Source organism: Larimichthys crocea, chromosome XVII (genome assembly GCF_000972845.2).
Source record: "Larimichthys crocea isolate SSNF chromosome XVII, L_crocea_2.0, whole genome shotgun sequence".
In the NCBI taxonomy this organism is placed as follows: domain Eukaryota; kingdom Metazoa; phylum Chordata; class Actinopteri; family Sciaenidae; genus Larimichthys; species Larimichthys crocea.
The window spans coordinates 6,450,510-6,467,704 of record NC_040027.1 but is presented as its reverse complement, the minus strand read 5'-3'; the positions used below and the strand labels follow the sequence as shown (position 1 = coordinate 6,467,704).

At 41.7% G+C, this 17,195-nt stretch overlaps 1 protein-coding gene across 5 annotated transcripts in view; it reads right to left on the bottom strand.

Moving 5' to 3' along the window:
• The window catches only part of LOC104921741 (pre-B-cell leukemia transcription factor 1), a 60,127-nt gene extending 43,919 nt beyond the window's left edge, over nt 1-16,208 (bottom strand). For 2 of the 5 annotated variants that reach the window (XM_010734370.3, XM_019268363.2), the window contains exons 1-2: nt 15,330-16,200; nt 14,444-14,517 (exon numbers count right to left, since the gene is read on the bottom strand). In XM_010734370.3, the coding sequence (XP_010732672.1) occupies nt 14,444-14,517; nt 15,330-15,517 (262 nt within the window). In that variant the 5' untranslated portion in view covers nt 15,518-16,200. Of the gene's footprint in view, nt 1-14,443; nt 14,518-15,329 lie in introns of all 5 variants that reach the window. The other 3 variants (XM_019268360.2, XM_019268359.2, XM_010734371.3) reach the window with 3 other exon arrangements.
• Nucleotides 16,209-17,195: the final 987 nt, after the last annotated feature.

Here is a 17,195-nt window from a genome sequence, read left to right as displayed (position 1 = left end):
CGTAGCTTAAATATGGTATTACATCTCTTCTCATCTCTCAGACCTTTAAAGTATCATTTTTGTGTGTTCCACTAAATGTAGCTACTAGTCACAGGCCTCAGTGCTTTTGTAACTTGTAACTGGAGCTCTGTGTTTTAAGAGTTTTGTTTTACTACAGCCTACAGCCACATTTAAGCTGTTACATTACCGCTAACGCAAAGTGAAAATGTTCTGCTTCACATTTAAAGTGAGGCTGTGTAACTTTCGAAAGAAGAAATAAACAGTCTTCCTCTTACAAATGAAAATGGAATAATCTCTGGTACAGCTTTACTGGGTCTGGTATGACCATTAGCTTAAGGCTGCTAATGTTGGCAAATGTTAGCAACCTTAGCTAGATATTGCTGAAGTGATTTTTTTTGTTTTTTTGCTTTACTGTGATAAAAGCAGTTGACATGTTTCAAAATAACTCACGAGACAAAAACACAACTCTAAGTAACAGTTAAATAGTCAATGTAAATGTAAATCCTATAAAAGAAATTTTTCTACCTCATTTCTTTTTCTGTTTTTTGATGAATTGCAGCCATTTTGCAACACAGTATTTGTAATTTATTGATATAATGTTTCAACATGATGTACTACGATGCCAAGGTAACTCTAACTATGATCGTTTGACTGGCTAATTGCCTTAGCTATGACTTTATGTCCAACCTAATTAGGTTATGTCCCAACTAATCGTGGTGTAACCAGTCTTAGTTACAAACTAACTAGCAGTTAGTTCTAGTGTTGACTTTACATGCTAACTTAGGAAAGAAGTTACTCATAGCTGGTGCAGCTATGCAGGTCACTAAGCTAATAACTCATGTTTTGACCTTCAGTCAGTATTCATCCTGTAGTTACTTGTGACCTCCATGGACGAACAAAGGCTTGTTTTAAAGCTCTCCATGGAAATGCACTGAATCTGAGATGAGCAACACTTTGTTAGCAGATGCTCAATAAAACAGTCTTACACAATATGAGCACATATTTGGTTCTATTTATTCAGTGGATCTGTTTTGACTTTTCAAACCATGGCTGGGCTCAGGGTTAGTGCCCCCACCCATATGGAAACTGTAGTATCATTACACTGCTTTTATCTTGAATAACAGACCAACAATTTTTAGTAGAAAATTCCTCATGACATTCCTGATTCCCGAAGCTTTGTAGTCAGAATATAACATGTCAGATTCCTCCACGGCTGCTTTTGTACAATTAGAGAAAGAGTGTTGTCAGCTAAAAGACGTGGACTCTATACAAAGAAACAACAATGCATACAAAGGAACAAGTAATTCTTCCCAAGCACGACTGAGTATGGTCTGTGTTTGTAAGGCCTCTTCATGAGAGCCTTTCATCCCCATTCCTCAATGGACACAATAAAGCTGTCAGTCAGTGTGTCAGTCAGTCAGGATGCACTCCCAGTCTGTGATGCTCTTGGACTGGGACAGTCTCCTCTGGTGGATTCTCCATATCTGACATCAGCGCTCTCACACGCTGATGGCGCTCCAGTCTTCTGCGATATGGCGACTGTGAATGGGTGGCATAGATGACCCTTCTTTCCATGTTGCTCAGCTTCAAATATGTGGCTCGGTCGCAGCAGGCATCTGCCTGGATGAGTGCGAGGATGGGGGGGGCGGGGAGTGGGTTGCTGACACCTGTCTCTCTTAGGATGAGCCCGCCTTTGTGACGTGGGAGCCCGGGTTGGCTGTCGGGACAGGCCCGAGACAGATATGACAGGGCCGCTGACAAGGGCCAGGCTGCACGCTGGGAGCAACACTGCAGTCCAACACAAACAAGACTTCTGCTCTCTTCACTGGGCCTGCAGTGAGACCCACAGCTGGCAGCTGAGAAACCTCAGTCTGTGTGCACTGAAAGCAACACTGTGAGCCACGGGCTTCTCAACAATACTAATCACTGTGGTGTGGAAGCACCTCCAAAACACAAACACGGAAAATCAAACACAGCTTTAAGTATATGCTAGCAGCAAAATGTCCCTGCAACTCTTCAGACTTCAAACTCTGCAGACACAAGAGTGCTCTCCTCTGTGCTGGGTCTGTTCATTATGTCAGCCTCGCTTGGCACGCTCATATTTCTGAGCCCCATTCCAAAGCAGACGCCTCCTAATTGTTATCAGGTCTGTGTTGAGACAGTTTGAGCAGAGAGACGCTGATAAAAACCTCCCTCGGAGCTGATGGGACCTCTCACAAATAGCTCCAGAATCCAACATGTTATGAATGTCTAGGTACAGTGGTGGGTGTGGAGGCATCGGCAGTGCAACTCGCCTTGCTCTCTGACCACAGTTAGAACAATATGACAAATTGGCCTAGTTTCCCTTTTAATTAATCATGCCTTGCTGACAGCTACCTGTGCCACACATCATCATTAGTCAAGAGGAGAGCGAGCCCCAGCTACATATGATAAGAGAGGAGGATACACCTCATCAACTCATTCTTCTCCATTTATTTTTTAGAGCAACAAAGCAATCACAGAAGGAATAATTTTACACCTAAGTCTTCCAACATTGTATGCCATTCATAAAGCTATAAATATACCTTATATATTATCTATGGGCGTATTGGACCCCTCTCACCCTTTTTTTGACTTTGGGCCATTTCCAGTCAAGCCATGCCTTACTTGTGACCCCTTGTTGAAGACTGATGTTTCCTCTGCAGATTCAGTCAGTTTTTAGTCCACAAAAGGTAAAACTCTTGAATCTAAACGCAGCACTCAAGATAAAATGTTACAATTTACTTTGTAACTTTTGAAACGTTAAAGGGTCATTTTGGTTCATCACAACTTATTCCTATGACTGATGATAGAGATTTAATCGAACTCCCCAATGAGAAAAAAAAAAACAATCTGTCCACAAACATCCAGTTATAAACCACTTCCTGGTTAACCTGGTTTGACCCGCTGTGCTTGCTGTAGTTGAGTGTATACTTTTCCTTTGCAATAAGGGATTCTTACTGACAGACTTTCAATTTGACCTCAAAATAAAGTGACTGAAATGACCATACCATAACAGACAGAAGTGAAGGCAAATCCATGAAAATAAGACCTTACTTATAATAAACTGAAATGCTCCTTTAGAGGAGTGTTTAATCCAAATCACATGATCTAAACGTCTCTCTGCATCACTTTATTCATTCACAACCATCTGTGTAGCTTCTTTCAGAACCAAAGAATGAATTTAATTAAAGGCTAACACACTGTCCACAGAACACTCAACAGGAATGCACATGTGTGACAACAAAAGTCATTGTTCCCGTGCCTCGCTGAGCACTGACGCCGCCTCGCAGGACTCACGAAGCCTGCACATGATTGACAGCTTCATCTTTATAGGGGCCATCCAACAAAAAGATAGAAAGAGAGAGGCCATCCCCGCCCACACGAGGTGAATGCATTCTGAGAGCAGCGGCAAGATTAAAAAAAAAAAAAAAAAAAAAGAGCAAAATCAACCATCTTCAAGACAAATGAGAAAAAAAATGATGCCTCTCAGACACACAGACTCTCATTTATGTTCAGGAATACTGATCCCAGACAGCTTGTAATTGGACTCATGGTTTATCACTGTCAGTTCAGGTTTTACCTCCCATGCAGGCACTTTAACAGCTACCCATATGTTGTTTAATGCAAAGTATTTGGTCTTATCTTACTCATAAAGGGATAATTACCAGCTTCATAAGGCAATAAACACCTCGTTACATCCAGCATCTTTTATTCTGAGATCATGTACATAGGACGTGTTACGTACGAATAAACACACTAGAATATCATCTCACTGAGGTGAAATAGACTACATGGATGTAGAGAGAGGGTTGATGGATATCATCTAAAACATGAAAAAAAATGGTGGGGTAATACACTTCCTGAACTCACACAAATAAATGTTGCACAGCCTCTGCTGACATGGTTAAAATGAAGAGAAATGTAGCAAAGTAAAATTCTCTACAAGCTGTTAATATTTCATGAGTAGCCATTCTGACATTGTCAGTGTATACCTAATTTGTATGGCACGCGAGGAGAGGGGAAGGGAAGGAGATGAGGAAGGAAAGAAAAAAGGCTGGAGAGAAGAGGAAGCAGATAGGATAAAGGTGGGGAAAAAATGTCTTCAAAAAAGACTTGAGCATGCCATGAGCTGGCTGACAGTGAATTTTTTGGAAGTCAGCATAGTACAAAGAACATTTGAAATGGCCCATTTAACAGCACTGTACTCCACTCCCAGCCGATGCCTCCATTTGCATACTTCATATCAGATGAAGATGGATGGTGAAAATCAATGTCACTGAGATGAGCGTTTTATCAAGGTTACGCTATCCTCCAAACTCCTAAAACCTCTTTATCTCGTCTCTGTTATCGGAATATTAACTTATCAACACAATCTCTTTACAGCAGAGGCAGGAGCGATGTGAATCTATCAGCAGAGAACGCGCTGACAGGGGCGGCCAGCTGGCTTTTAGAACGGCAAATAATTATTGTTTTGATTCTCAATTAATCTTCAGGGTTTTTTTTTTTTTTTAATGAATTCATGAATCGTTGGGTCTACAAAATGTCAGTAAATAGGTGATTTAAATTGCTCACTGTACCTTAACAGTTCAAACATGTTGACAATGATGTAAAAAAGATTCAATGGTTTGATCCCGTGCAAAACTGTCCCATCAATACGACCTCGCTGCGGCAAAATTCAACCAAGAGCAGTCAATGCTGTTAGCGAGAGTCTCATATTTAAATAATATGAGCTGTATCAATATTTATTTTGTTGGCGGAATGGGAAGAAGTGGACAAACGCCCACGCCAGTGTTTACGCATTAGTCCAGCCCCGTGCTAATGCTGCAGACACCAGAACACACTAAATTAGCTTCTCCTGTTGCGTTACAAATTTGTACAGTAGCAGTTTGTTAAATAAAACCAGAAATATATCAAATATGATGAAATAATTGTATTAATATTAACGTATTTAATTTTGATGTAACTGCCAGTGTGTGTGTGTGTGTGTGTGTGTGTGTGTGTGTTTATTTTTATTTGCATCCATTCTGCCAAGAGTTTGTCGACATGTCTGTGGCTCTTTTCAGCGAGTGGGAGATGGTGCCGATGTCAGAAATTCCTGCTACCTTCAACTCAGAATTACAAGTCGGAGGCTTATGTGAGACAGAGTTGAGTTCAGCTGGAGAGAGAAAGAGAGACGTATGTAACCGCGTAGCATTAGAAGCGAGGTTTGAGTGTGTGGCATTTTTCCTGTATGTTGTAGCCTCTGTAGATATGCTAACAAATAGTTATGCATCATTATCAGCAGTTAAATGCAAATATAATACAATATTCTATCTTTAAATGTAATGATACCTTGTAAAAATACAGAATTAAGTATTGCAAATGTGCATTTAAGAGGTTTTTTTTTTTGGTGAATTTAAGACTAACCCTATTAACTATTACTTATGCATTTATTTATTAACTTCTTTGTTTAGTGTCTAATATATCATGACTGGTGTCAGTTCTCATCATTTTAACATTGTTTTGCAGCACTCAGTGGATGTACAGTTTGACAGTACAGTTTGTTTTCCGGCACTGACCCCTCTAGAAAAGCAGTAATGGCCCCATTTCACCTCCTCCTAGACAATCCTGGCTCTGTTCAAATCACAACCTATGCAGCTCTGCAGCCCATGTTTAGTGAAACATCATTATAGCTCTCTCGCTGTCAGGCTACAGAATCCTTCCCTTTGTCTGCATGATTAGCTTCTGGTTCCTCATTATTGAGGTGAGGACTGAACTTCCATTTCAAGCCTTTGTGACTCGCACCTTTACTTCAGTCCACTAGTCATAAAAATGTCATGGCAGCTACTGAGCACACAGGCCACGCTGAGATCTAACAGGAATCACACACTCAGTGCCAAATCCAACAGGGCAGACACGACCAGTGGTTACAGTTTGGAATCTCTGCATGTGACTTTCTACATTCTCACCCTTTCCAACTTCCTGACATCAGCCTGAAAGTGACTTCAACCAAGTGCACATCCTCCGTTTACTCTCGTGGTGTAATGTTGCACCGCAGAGAGAAAATGACAGACCATTTATAAAACAGGAAGAGGAGCTAACTACAGTAAGCATAAGCTATTTCTGGAGGAGGATGTCTGCGCATAACAAAGAGCTGTCAAAATCGAACAGGTCCACAGTGAAATAAAGTCACTTAAAAAATAAATAAAAGGCGACATCGACACGGAGAAACTCCAACTTTTTTTTACGTCTGTGATTGGTGATGGCTGTGACCCCTGCTGATGCTGCAGACGATCACACACCACGCTTTAAGTTCCCCACCATGCCGCTGGTGTCGGTGCTGGGAAGGCGTCCAAAACCACAATACATTTCTGCTATGGAACATTTGTTTCCTTTCAGGGGGGCTCAGAGCCCCAACATGCTCCTACATTTTTCTGTCCTGCCACATTGCATGACAGTTTATTTTGGGAAGCGCAGGTTGGCACCTGAGACACAAAGCTGACAAAGCACTCTGTGTCACTTCAATGAGGCCAGTTGGTGCCATGACAATGCCGCTGGCCATGCAATGCTACAAGATGGACAACACTGCGCTGCATATCTTGGCAAAGTAAGAAAAGAGGCATCAGCTGTTTGCACAATTTCATCTTTACGGGGGGATAAAGCAACACGCAATCACTAAATGTGAGACTGCTGGAGGAGGGATTCCACCTCAGATTACTGAATAAAATCTCAACTGCTGTGATGGACTGTTCTCCAATTCAGGGTGGTTCCCTGGCTCCTGCCCAATGCATGCTGGGACTAGATCCAGCACATCTAGCTCCTTTAATAGGAACAAGCGGGTAAGACAATAGCTGCATGAATGAAAATCTTAAACTAAATTAAAGATGATCAGAAAAGACGGGATGAAGATCAGATGTCAAATTACACCACAAAAAATATATTCTGAACCAATCATTTTTTCAGGTGTATTCTATTAATAATGTAGGACTGTTGTTCTGTTTTTTAGCTGTTCCTCTGCATGAGTTTTGCATCTTTAATGAATTCTTTGTACATCAGCACAAAAAACGGAGAATTTGAGGTATGACAAACTTGAACAATCAGAGTTAGCTGACACTTTATCGATGAAAAAAATCATCAATAATTAAGAAAATAACTGACAGATTAGTGGATAATAAAAATAGATATTTTAAATATTAATATATATATTAAGTTTGTCAATCGATCTGCTGATCAGTCGCTTGGTCATATACAACGTCACAAGTTTCCAAGTCCAATAGGACAACTTCAAATGTCTTGTTTTCTCCAGAGCTGCAACAATTAGTTGATTAATTGATTAGTCGACAGACAGAGAAAAATCAATCAGCAGCTGTTATAATGCCAAAGGTTTGATGGTTCCAGATCCTCAAATGTGACAATTTGCTGCTTTTCTCTGTCTTACAGTATAATGAATTAAATAACAGAGTTCAGGTTCATTGAGAAACCAACTGTGCAACTAAATGATCAGAAAAGCATGGTAATAATACAAATGATTCTCTTAACATATTCACAGGATGTGACTCAGTAATGCAGTCCGTCTTTTCTATAAAGTGCATTTACAGTTTACGGTTATAGACGCTCTTTTATTTTAGGCATAATTTTTAATAACTGTCCCTCTGACTGTGTTTTTATCAGCTGATGGAATGACAAAGGCATGAGTAGCAGCGTCAGAATGGTGGCTCGCATTAGCTCACTAGCCTTCGCCGGCTGCTTGATGTTAGTGTGAGGAGGTCTGCTGGTGAGAGGACGGCGAGTGGCTCTGTAGATGTGCCAGTCTCAGAAATCAAAAGAACATTTATGACGTGCAGCGCTCATTCGGACGTGTAGTTCTTTAGAGAACACTTAGGTGATAACTTTGTCTCCTGGCAGGATCTTGGGAGTTCAGTTTCCCAGTAGTGGGTATTTTAAAAAGCTTCTTTCCAGAAAATGAAATGTTGTATAAATACACTACCTGACATGCACTCAGGAGTGAACAGTGAATGCATATCCTGTTTCTCATAATGCAGTGGCGACTGAGTGCAGATAAGATTACTGACTGAAATGACTGCTTCAAAAACACACACAAGCAAACAAAAGCCTGTGTGCGCACACACACGCACGCACACACACACACACACATGCTTGTACTGTAAAGTGACAGAGCAACTGCTTTGCTGTGTTAAATATCAGATGTAAATGAAAAGAGAAAATCTATCATGACTCTAATGTGGCCTGATAGGAGGGGGCGCACTCTCCTCTGAGGAGCCGAGCGATGTGAGGAGGGTGATGTATGGAGGAGCTGGATGAGAGGTGAAAAGCGTAGCGAGACGGACGAAGGGAGGGGTGGATTGCTGGGAGGGAAGGGAACGGGGGGTGGGGGTTTGGGGGTGGGGGGGCACGCAGTCCTGCCAGACTCCTGAGAGCCCAGGGCAAAAGTGGAATAAATGTTGATTAGTGTTGATTTTGTCCAACGAGCACCCGGCAACTGACAGTGGGACTAAGCTGCAGCGAAAGGGAACCATTAATCTTGGTCTGGTTTAAGTAGTGTATATTAATTTGTGTCATTTCCACTACGTGGAGAGAGGCCTCTCTCTCCCTCTCTCCTTTCTTTCTCCCTCCCTCCAGTGTTTGAAAGCTGTGGCAGCCAAGCCTCTTTCAAAGTGAACGTACAGTGGAAGCCTGGAGGTGGCGTCTGCAAGTAGCAGCAGGGGAAAGTGGAGGAAATGAGATTCCAAACACTACATTATGGAAAATGAACTCCTGGGGGGTTGGTATGGCAACCACATTCAAATGTGCCATTGCATGTTCAATTTAACGTGCATAACAAATTTGCAGACTTGATTAAATTCGTAACATATTAAGGAGACCGGTGTTGGAAAAGAAAAAAAAGAAAAAAAAAGACCAAAAACCTGCAGGGACTGAGATTGCAAAGAGAGACTTGAACTGGCTAAATGGCAGAACAGTGATATTTAAACAACGCGTGGAGCACGGGAGTCGACATTCAGGTAAAAAGATTGAGGCCCCGCGCTCTTTTACAAGTCTGCTCGGATCTCGCCTTCATTCTGTAATCTCCACACTGGCAGGGCTGCTCGGAGCTAGATGTAATTTTTCGACAAACTGCATTCCAGTGGCCTTCAGAAAAGAGGCAAAAAATCATTCATCAGTTCAGGAAATTCTGGAAATATATCAGCTGGAAATATAAAAACAATACTGTGCTCCTGCTTCTCCTCCCGCAGACTATCATGGAGGAGAAAGTTCTCCTGGAAGAAAAAAATAGATCACTTTCCTCGTACATGTGATGTCAGTGTTAATTAACAAATCGCAGCACAGTAAGATTCCTATAATTAAGCTCCTTAATATGATTAACATGTATCAATTAGGCGACTGACAATTTGCATAATGTATAATGTAACCACATTGTTCTATACTGTAATGGTATTAACACACCATTTACAATGCTGTCACTCACAGATGATTCTGTGATTATGATTCTGCATCAAATACAGTAAAAGTCAGTATGTGCCTTATGCTAAACACATTTTTCCCCAGTTGTCTACATGCTCGGAGCAGAATTAGACTTCACTTCTTCCCCTCTCTCTCTCTCTCTCTCTCTCTCTCTCTCTCTCTCTCTCAGTGGATGATTAAGCAGAGAGATTGGGGAAACAGCTGTGGCGGCGAGCTTGGCATTTCTGTCCCCCACCGAATGCTGCTGTATCAGCATCGAGGAGGAAGGATAAGAGCGAGACAAAAGCTCTGCACGTATCAGAGAGTCGTCTCACCATCCGCCTGGGAGACGGGCACGAGAGGGGGAGGCGCGGCCCCGTGAACAAAACGCCCGCCATCAGAACAGACATCCACGTCGCCTCGTAGCACAGAGGGGGTAACGCGGGCTTTGACTTCCTGTTGGTTCAAACATACAGTGAGTCAATGCAGACGTGGATCTATGATTCATGATCCGTTTGAGTTAGCTAACCTGTAAATCCACAAAAGAATCACGCTGTTCTCCATCAACTTGTCACCTCAGGCTTAAAAATTCTGATATTGACAATTTTCACCAAATTCAGAAACTTTCCAAGCAAAAAAATTGAATCAACAGATTAGCGGATGATAAAAATAACTGTTAGTTATTTTCAATATTAATGAATTGGTCAATAATTCTTGCAATCAGCTGAGCTGAGCCCAGTAAAATATCTTTAAATGTCTCACTTTGTCCAGAGCTGCAACGATTAGTTGATTAATTGATTCGTTTGATCAATCAGCAGCTGTTCTGAAAATCATTGAAATCATTTTTTTAAATGAAAATATCAAAGGTTTGATGGTCCAGCTCATCAAATGTGACAATATTATACTGTGACAGTATAATAAATTAAACATGTATGTGTTCACTGTTTTCTAATAATTTAATTTAATTTAATTTAATTCAAAACATTTTTTTTTATCTGGGGCTGTAGTTTTGTCCAAGAAAAAATATTTAATTTACAGTATTAGTATTTTTCATACATAAGTTCAATGATTCAAATTGTTTTCAATTTATTTTCTGTCTCACTGTGACTGACTGATTGTTTCATAAGTCCACCAGATGATGTGATCTGATTTCACCCGATCAGCATGAAGGCTGATTCAAAGTGTTTGCACAGTGACGTGCAGGGCTGAGCTGAGTTCAGCCTCTGTAATACAAATAGGCAGATGCCAAGTATCTGAATGGACTGACAAGTCAGTGTAGTGTAGGCTTCCATGCACCTTCCATAATCAGACCTCTGGCTCATTTCATCCTGTCAAACACTACTCGGCTGCCCTCTGTAAAACACCCTATTTTCACCCTTCAAAAAATAACATTACATCACTCGGCTAGTCATTTTTATAAATGGAGGATCCCCTAGGCTTGAAACCTAACACTATACAAACACGGGGCCACAAGAAAGCTGGCCTTTTGTTGAGGTTGAGAAGAAAAAAATTAAACAGCAAGTCAGAGCAGCACATTTACTGAGAGCTCAGTCAAGGAGTGGTTTTGTTTGACACTGCCAGAGATTTATGATGTTGGTGAAGTGTTTACAGAGGTCAAGGCAGCTCATTTTCCAAATCAGTTTGTCAAGCATTTGCTTATCTAAAGGGGCCTTTTCATCAATCATAAAAAACTGATGCTGAAGACTAAAGAGAAAACAGTCCACGATAGAAACATCAGTATGCTTTTACTGGCATAGATGGATCACATGCAGAGAGGAAAAACTTGGATTAAGTCATGTCATATTATATGATATCTCTATCTTTACCAGCCCGTTAACTTAAATCCCGTCGGTGGAAGGATGAGGTTTGACGGGCCGATAGCAGTGGAGTCAAATTGTTTGGATATATTTTTGGAAAGTCTCTCATAACAGAACACGCTGCCGTTGCTAGGACCAGCGCTAACACAGACAAAACCTGCTGTTTCTACCTTTGCTCCACATTCTGGACACATCGAGTGATATAATTAATATGCTTTAAGTATTTTATGCTTCGCCTCTCCTTAGGAATGTACTGTGCCACACACACACACACACACACACACACACACACACACACACACACACACAGCGTCTGAAAAACAGCATTCCTTTGAAGTAAAAAAGACAACCCAAATATTCCTGGAATGAAAGTGGGTAAAGACGAAGTCGATGTCAGTCAGAACAAAAAAGAAAGAAAAAAAAAAGGCATTGCTTTAAATAAAGTGTTCCTTCCTTGTCCTTTCCTCCCGGGTGTTGCTGAACCATTGTGCGTGTTTATACTGCACAATATTTCTGTTGGCCATCCTTCACTTCATCCAAGTAAAAATACACAGAGTAGGTCACAAGTTCAGGCCCTAGATCAACACTGGCATTGTGTCCTGCAGGTGCTGTCAGCTGCTCTGGGGACAGCCAGGGATGGAAAATATACACAAGCAAACAGCAGCTCTGCTCTGTGGATACACACTGTGTCTGCACTCAGAAACAAAGTTACAGCAGCTCAGCTGCAGCTCTGAGGACTCGGCCGGTCTACAAACACTCGGAAATATTTAAAGGCGATCTGGGAAAGTTCTGCTGCTGGTACAAAAAGCAGGAGAAAGGAAGTTGTTTCAGGTTTATTTCCTGGGTGACGTTGAATTTTCTTCTCAAAATTCCAGAGTAACAAAATTAAAAGCAAGCATTTTGTGAAAACAGAAAGTAAATTCTAACCAGTGTTGTCTATAATCTGTAAAAATGAATAATTCGGTGTAAATCTTGTAAACAAAGCTGCGTAATTTATTCTTTCATTTTCAGCCGTCCACCAAAGCTTTAATGTAAGTACAGTAACTTCCTTCACTCACACATAAATATGATCTTACTGCCAAGAGCCCAGCAGAAAGTAAAACAGCCACGGAGCACCACAGCTATAATTTAATTTCTATAAATGAAGAAAACTTTATAACAAACAATGAAACAGGTCACACACTTTTTAACCCTCATCAGCCACTTTAATAAATGTTCTAATTCCATTTGAAAAGTAGACCTCCCACTAGAGGGAGCAACAAGCTGCGACTTTTCTACTAAAGTCCATCAATTTTGAAATTCAGTCCAGAACTGCTAGTTTTCCACATTCATAAATAAAATAATCCTTAGAAAGTCCAAATCTAGAACACTGTGTGCTCAAAATATGATTTAAAAGTATTATTATGAATTATCAAACCCATGAAGAGTGAAGCTAAAACACAACATTCATATTGTGACTTTTTTTTTTCCAACGTGTGATCAAAATGAAGTTTGTGTGGACATCTTTTTAACACTCCAGCTTTTATTTACACTGAAACCAACAGCACTGCTGAAGTGTGGAGACTGACGGAGGTGAAAGAGTGTTTGAGGCAAAACTACACTTGACTGTGGTGATCATGAGGATTTTTGCACTGTGGCAACACCAAAATTGTGAATTTAAAATTTAAAATCCAAACAATCAATCTTAAATGAGAGAAACAGTCTAAACGACGATATACGAGAATGTTTCTCACTAAAACTTCCAACAAAGCCAACTGAACAAAACGAAAGCCTGACAGACGAGACCAGATCTCCTGCGTAAAGCTCCTTAAGCTGCACCTTGTATTTATAGGTTGCCAGCTCAAAGAGAAAAGAATGGGTGTGCAGGCAGGAAGAGGTCCAACTTACTTTGTACTCTCAGCAGAGCCGAACTTTGGATGAACTCTGAGGAGCGCCAGGGAGTAAAACACTATGCATAACTGTGTCACTCCCCCTACAAAAAACCTACCAAGACAACAAAAAAGAAAAGGGAGACAGCAGGCTTCAAACGGCCCCCCTGCTCCCTCCCGAAGTAGTGGCCGATTCAAGATAAACTGCCAGGCTTTTGGGATAGGCAGCGAGGTGAACTTCAATGAAAAGCTTCAATGAAAACATCCATGAAAGCACCAGGCGAGGGTGGGATGACACACACGAGAAACAATACAAACAGCACCAGTCATACGCTGCCACAAAGGTCAAGTATGATCAAGTGCAACTTTGGGTATAATGAAAACAATACCTTCTTCATCCTCCATCCACTCCTTTTGATTTCATGCACTAATGAGTGTGAAACACACAGAAAGCGCTGCCTCTCGCAGCAAACCTGGCATGCTTTGGCAACTCCATATCTCACCAGTGTAAGCTGTGAAGGGTCCTATAGCACATCAGTCTAAAGACTGCGAAATAAAAGATGAGATGCACGCTATCACTCTGAAGTGCACTCAATTCTATCTGTGCCAATTTCAAAAATGTCACGAGGGAAAATGATTTGGAAACATGACTTACGCCTCCTATGTTACGTTATTTCTCTCCTAGCAATTATTCTGCTGACATGCTCTCTCACAACTGCTTTAATAGAGAGACACAATACAGAACAGAAAGAGACGTTTTCACCAGACTTGACAGTTAACTCACAAGGGGAGACATCAACGTGCTTGTGACAATTTTGCTCAATACTCTCCTATTATTCCACAATAGCATAAAAAAAAACCTCATTCATATTTTGACACAATAATTGATAAGGACTGCTCGAGGTAATTGTCCATAGTTCCTATTGTGAAACAGTTAAAACGCTCAGACTTTCAGAGCTACAGGAGGAAACACATGTCTTACATGTCAGTGAAATTTATATGCTGAATTGTGTTGTGACTGAAAATCCAACATCAGGTTGTGACTTGGAGTGTGAATAGCAAATTACCCTTTGATGATAAAATAGCCCACACAGAGCTGAAACTGTGCCTCTGGATTTTTTTTTGTTTAGCTGCATGCTCCATTAGAGGAAAATACAGTGTGCAGCACAGTGAACCTGATGGAGGAGAGTGTATCTTTGTAGAGAGCATGGAGACGACTACAACCGCAGCAGCAGCAGCAGCAGCAGCAGCAGCTATGGTTGTCTTATTATACAGAGTGCAGAATTAATATGAACGTACCTGTTTTTTCTTTGATTTCACACAAGACATTGAAAAGAGCTGGCTTCATTCTGTGACAGTTCAGAGCGTGTTTCCTGCAACAGAAGAGTGGCTTCATGAGCAAAACACACACACATTAATATATCCAAAACTTCAATTATTGGACAGCATGGCTGCCTATTATTATTTTATTTATTTATTTATTATTTATATATATATATATATAATATATATAGTATATATATAATATATATATATAATAAAATAAGACTAAAGCACATTAACACACACATGAATAACACCTGTATGTGCTCTTCATCCAAACATTTCATTCAGCTTGCTGAATCTCCTGTGCTGAAACATTTTGAACAATAAAAGAAAATATTTTTCAGAGCATAACTTTTGTCAGAGCAGCTCCTGTGTCCACACAAGATGGATGAAACGTGGATGTGTGTGAAGAAGTTCTCTCCGCACGCTGTAAACAAGCTGAAGCCTGCACCGTTAACCGCTCATCACATCTGCTTTTTAGAAATATGAAATATCAGCTGCTCGCTCTCGTGGGCGCAGCCTGGCTGTGTTAAAGGTGTGAAGTGTTTCGGGGTAAAATGAGTGTGAGTGTGCGACACGCTGGCAGGTCACAGGAATAAACACGCACATTCACACACTTTTATTTTCTCTTTAAGGGCGCGCGGCTGTCGAGTTATTTCAGCGCGAGGCAAACTAGTGATTTGCACGCGTGCCACCGTTTGTTTTCACTGTTTTTGTCATTTACACCTCCATCCACACCGCGCTGTCAGTTTAATGTTTTAATTTTAATATAATTTTTGCATTTTTCTTTCCCTTTCTTTTCAAATTCCCTCCCCAGTTTGCCGCCTCCTGACAGGCTGGATCGGATCATATCTTTTACCTGGCTTGGGCTTCGTCCAGACTTTGATCCGTGATGGTCATAATTTGCTGTAAAATGTCTCCAATGTCCTGTTTTCTTCCGTCGCCGTCCGTTCCTCCGTTGCCTTCCTGCATATGCTGCGGCAGGCCGGGGTGCCCTGCCATGCCTACCCCCGTGTGAGAGTGCATCAACCTCGGCTGCTCGTCCATCTCTTCTTCTCGCTCTATCTAATTCTCTGTGGCGCTCTCGCTGCTGAAATCCTGCAAAAATACATAAAAAAGAAAAAAAAGGAGAGGGGAAAGAATCCCGGTGGTTGCTTTAATATTTGCGCCGCGCACCCGGGTTTCCTCACAGGGTTTTTTTGTGGCGCACGCCGCGCAGAGAGGGGTAACGGAGGGGGAAAGCGGAGATACGAGTCCTCCTGCTCCTCTGGCTGTCTCTCTCTCAGCTGGTCGGAGCTGAATGTGAAATCTGATCTGAACTGCTGCCTGCCTTCACTGGAGTAGGGTGTGCGTAGAAACAGATAGGCTGCTGCTTTCTTCTACTAACTAGGACACGTTTTCTTCCTAAACACACTCCCTTCTTCTTCCTGGCAAATTACAAAAAAAAAGTGGCTGTGAGAAATGAAGAAGTGTGGATTTATTTCACTCACTCCATCCTCTTGGTTTTGTCATGTACAGTACAGGCTGGGCAGGCGGCAGCACAGCAAAGAGCGTGAGAGTCAGACTCCGCCTACGCGACATGATTGGGAATATAAGACAATTTAGCCCCACCTTGAGGTGCCTCTCATGAAACGTCGATCATTACACTGTAAAGGTGGGATGCAGAGGAGCGAAGCTGGGAGATGTGGCTGCTGCCTGAAGATGGTTCAGAGTGGCAACACAGTGATGAATAGAGCCTGAAGTCCAGATAAATAACAGTGGCTGACTCAAGAGGTCTGCTTCAGTCTCCCCCTGTGACCTCAGCATGTACCCCCGCTGGCTCCACGGGAGACCATTTCATTTCCATGCAGTGCCAAGATCCAAGGTGCACTAATCAGAACTATTGGCCCGCTCTTTCATTTACCACAATTATCAGACAGATAATGCGAGTGGAGATTTATGTCTGGAGAAATCCATCCAACCTTACTAAGACACCTTTAATACATTTGATTTTGATATCACATGCCTTCAGAAGCACAATCTTCCAGTCAGACATGCTTTTTGTTGCTGTTCCAGTCGGCAGTGGAACATCGACTTTGTTCATTCATTTTCAGGTATGTTGCAGAGCTCCGCTTGGCTGACTTTGGCAGGGTCCTCCTAATGTAAGGCGGTGACCCATGTTGCGCAGCCAAGCAGCAAGGCCCGAGTGTGTCTGGCCAGGCTGAAAAGTGCCCTTCAGGCCCAGTGCTGCCTCACTGCCGCTGCTCCCCTCCACCACTGAGAGCCATTCAGAGAGAAGAGAGGAGGTGGAGGATGAGGAGACGGAGGAGGAGGAGGGGCGGTGTGGAACTAAAGTATGAACAGCGCTGTACAAATCATCAGCCTGGATGTATACATGTGTGACACACATAATAAGGAACGTATGTAAATGCTTTAGAGTGCCACAGTGTTTTATTGTGAGCAGCTTGAAATCCAACCAGAGTTAAACGAGATGACTGCTACCTGTGACTTCTTCTCTGCCAGGAATTCATTTTGACATAAACACTTTACTTTGTAAACGGTGCCCATCTGAAGCAATGCACAGGTCAGAAATCCAGTGAACTGACAAACCAGTTTCAAATCTTAAAGGAGCAGTGTGTAGGATGTCGTGGGATGTAGCATGTAGTTGCTTCTTAACATTAAGTAGAAAAGCATGAAAAGCACTAAAGGTCCATCCTGGGCTACTGTAGAAACATGGTAGTTGAAC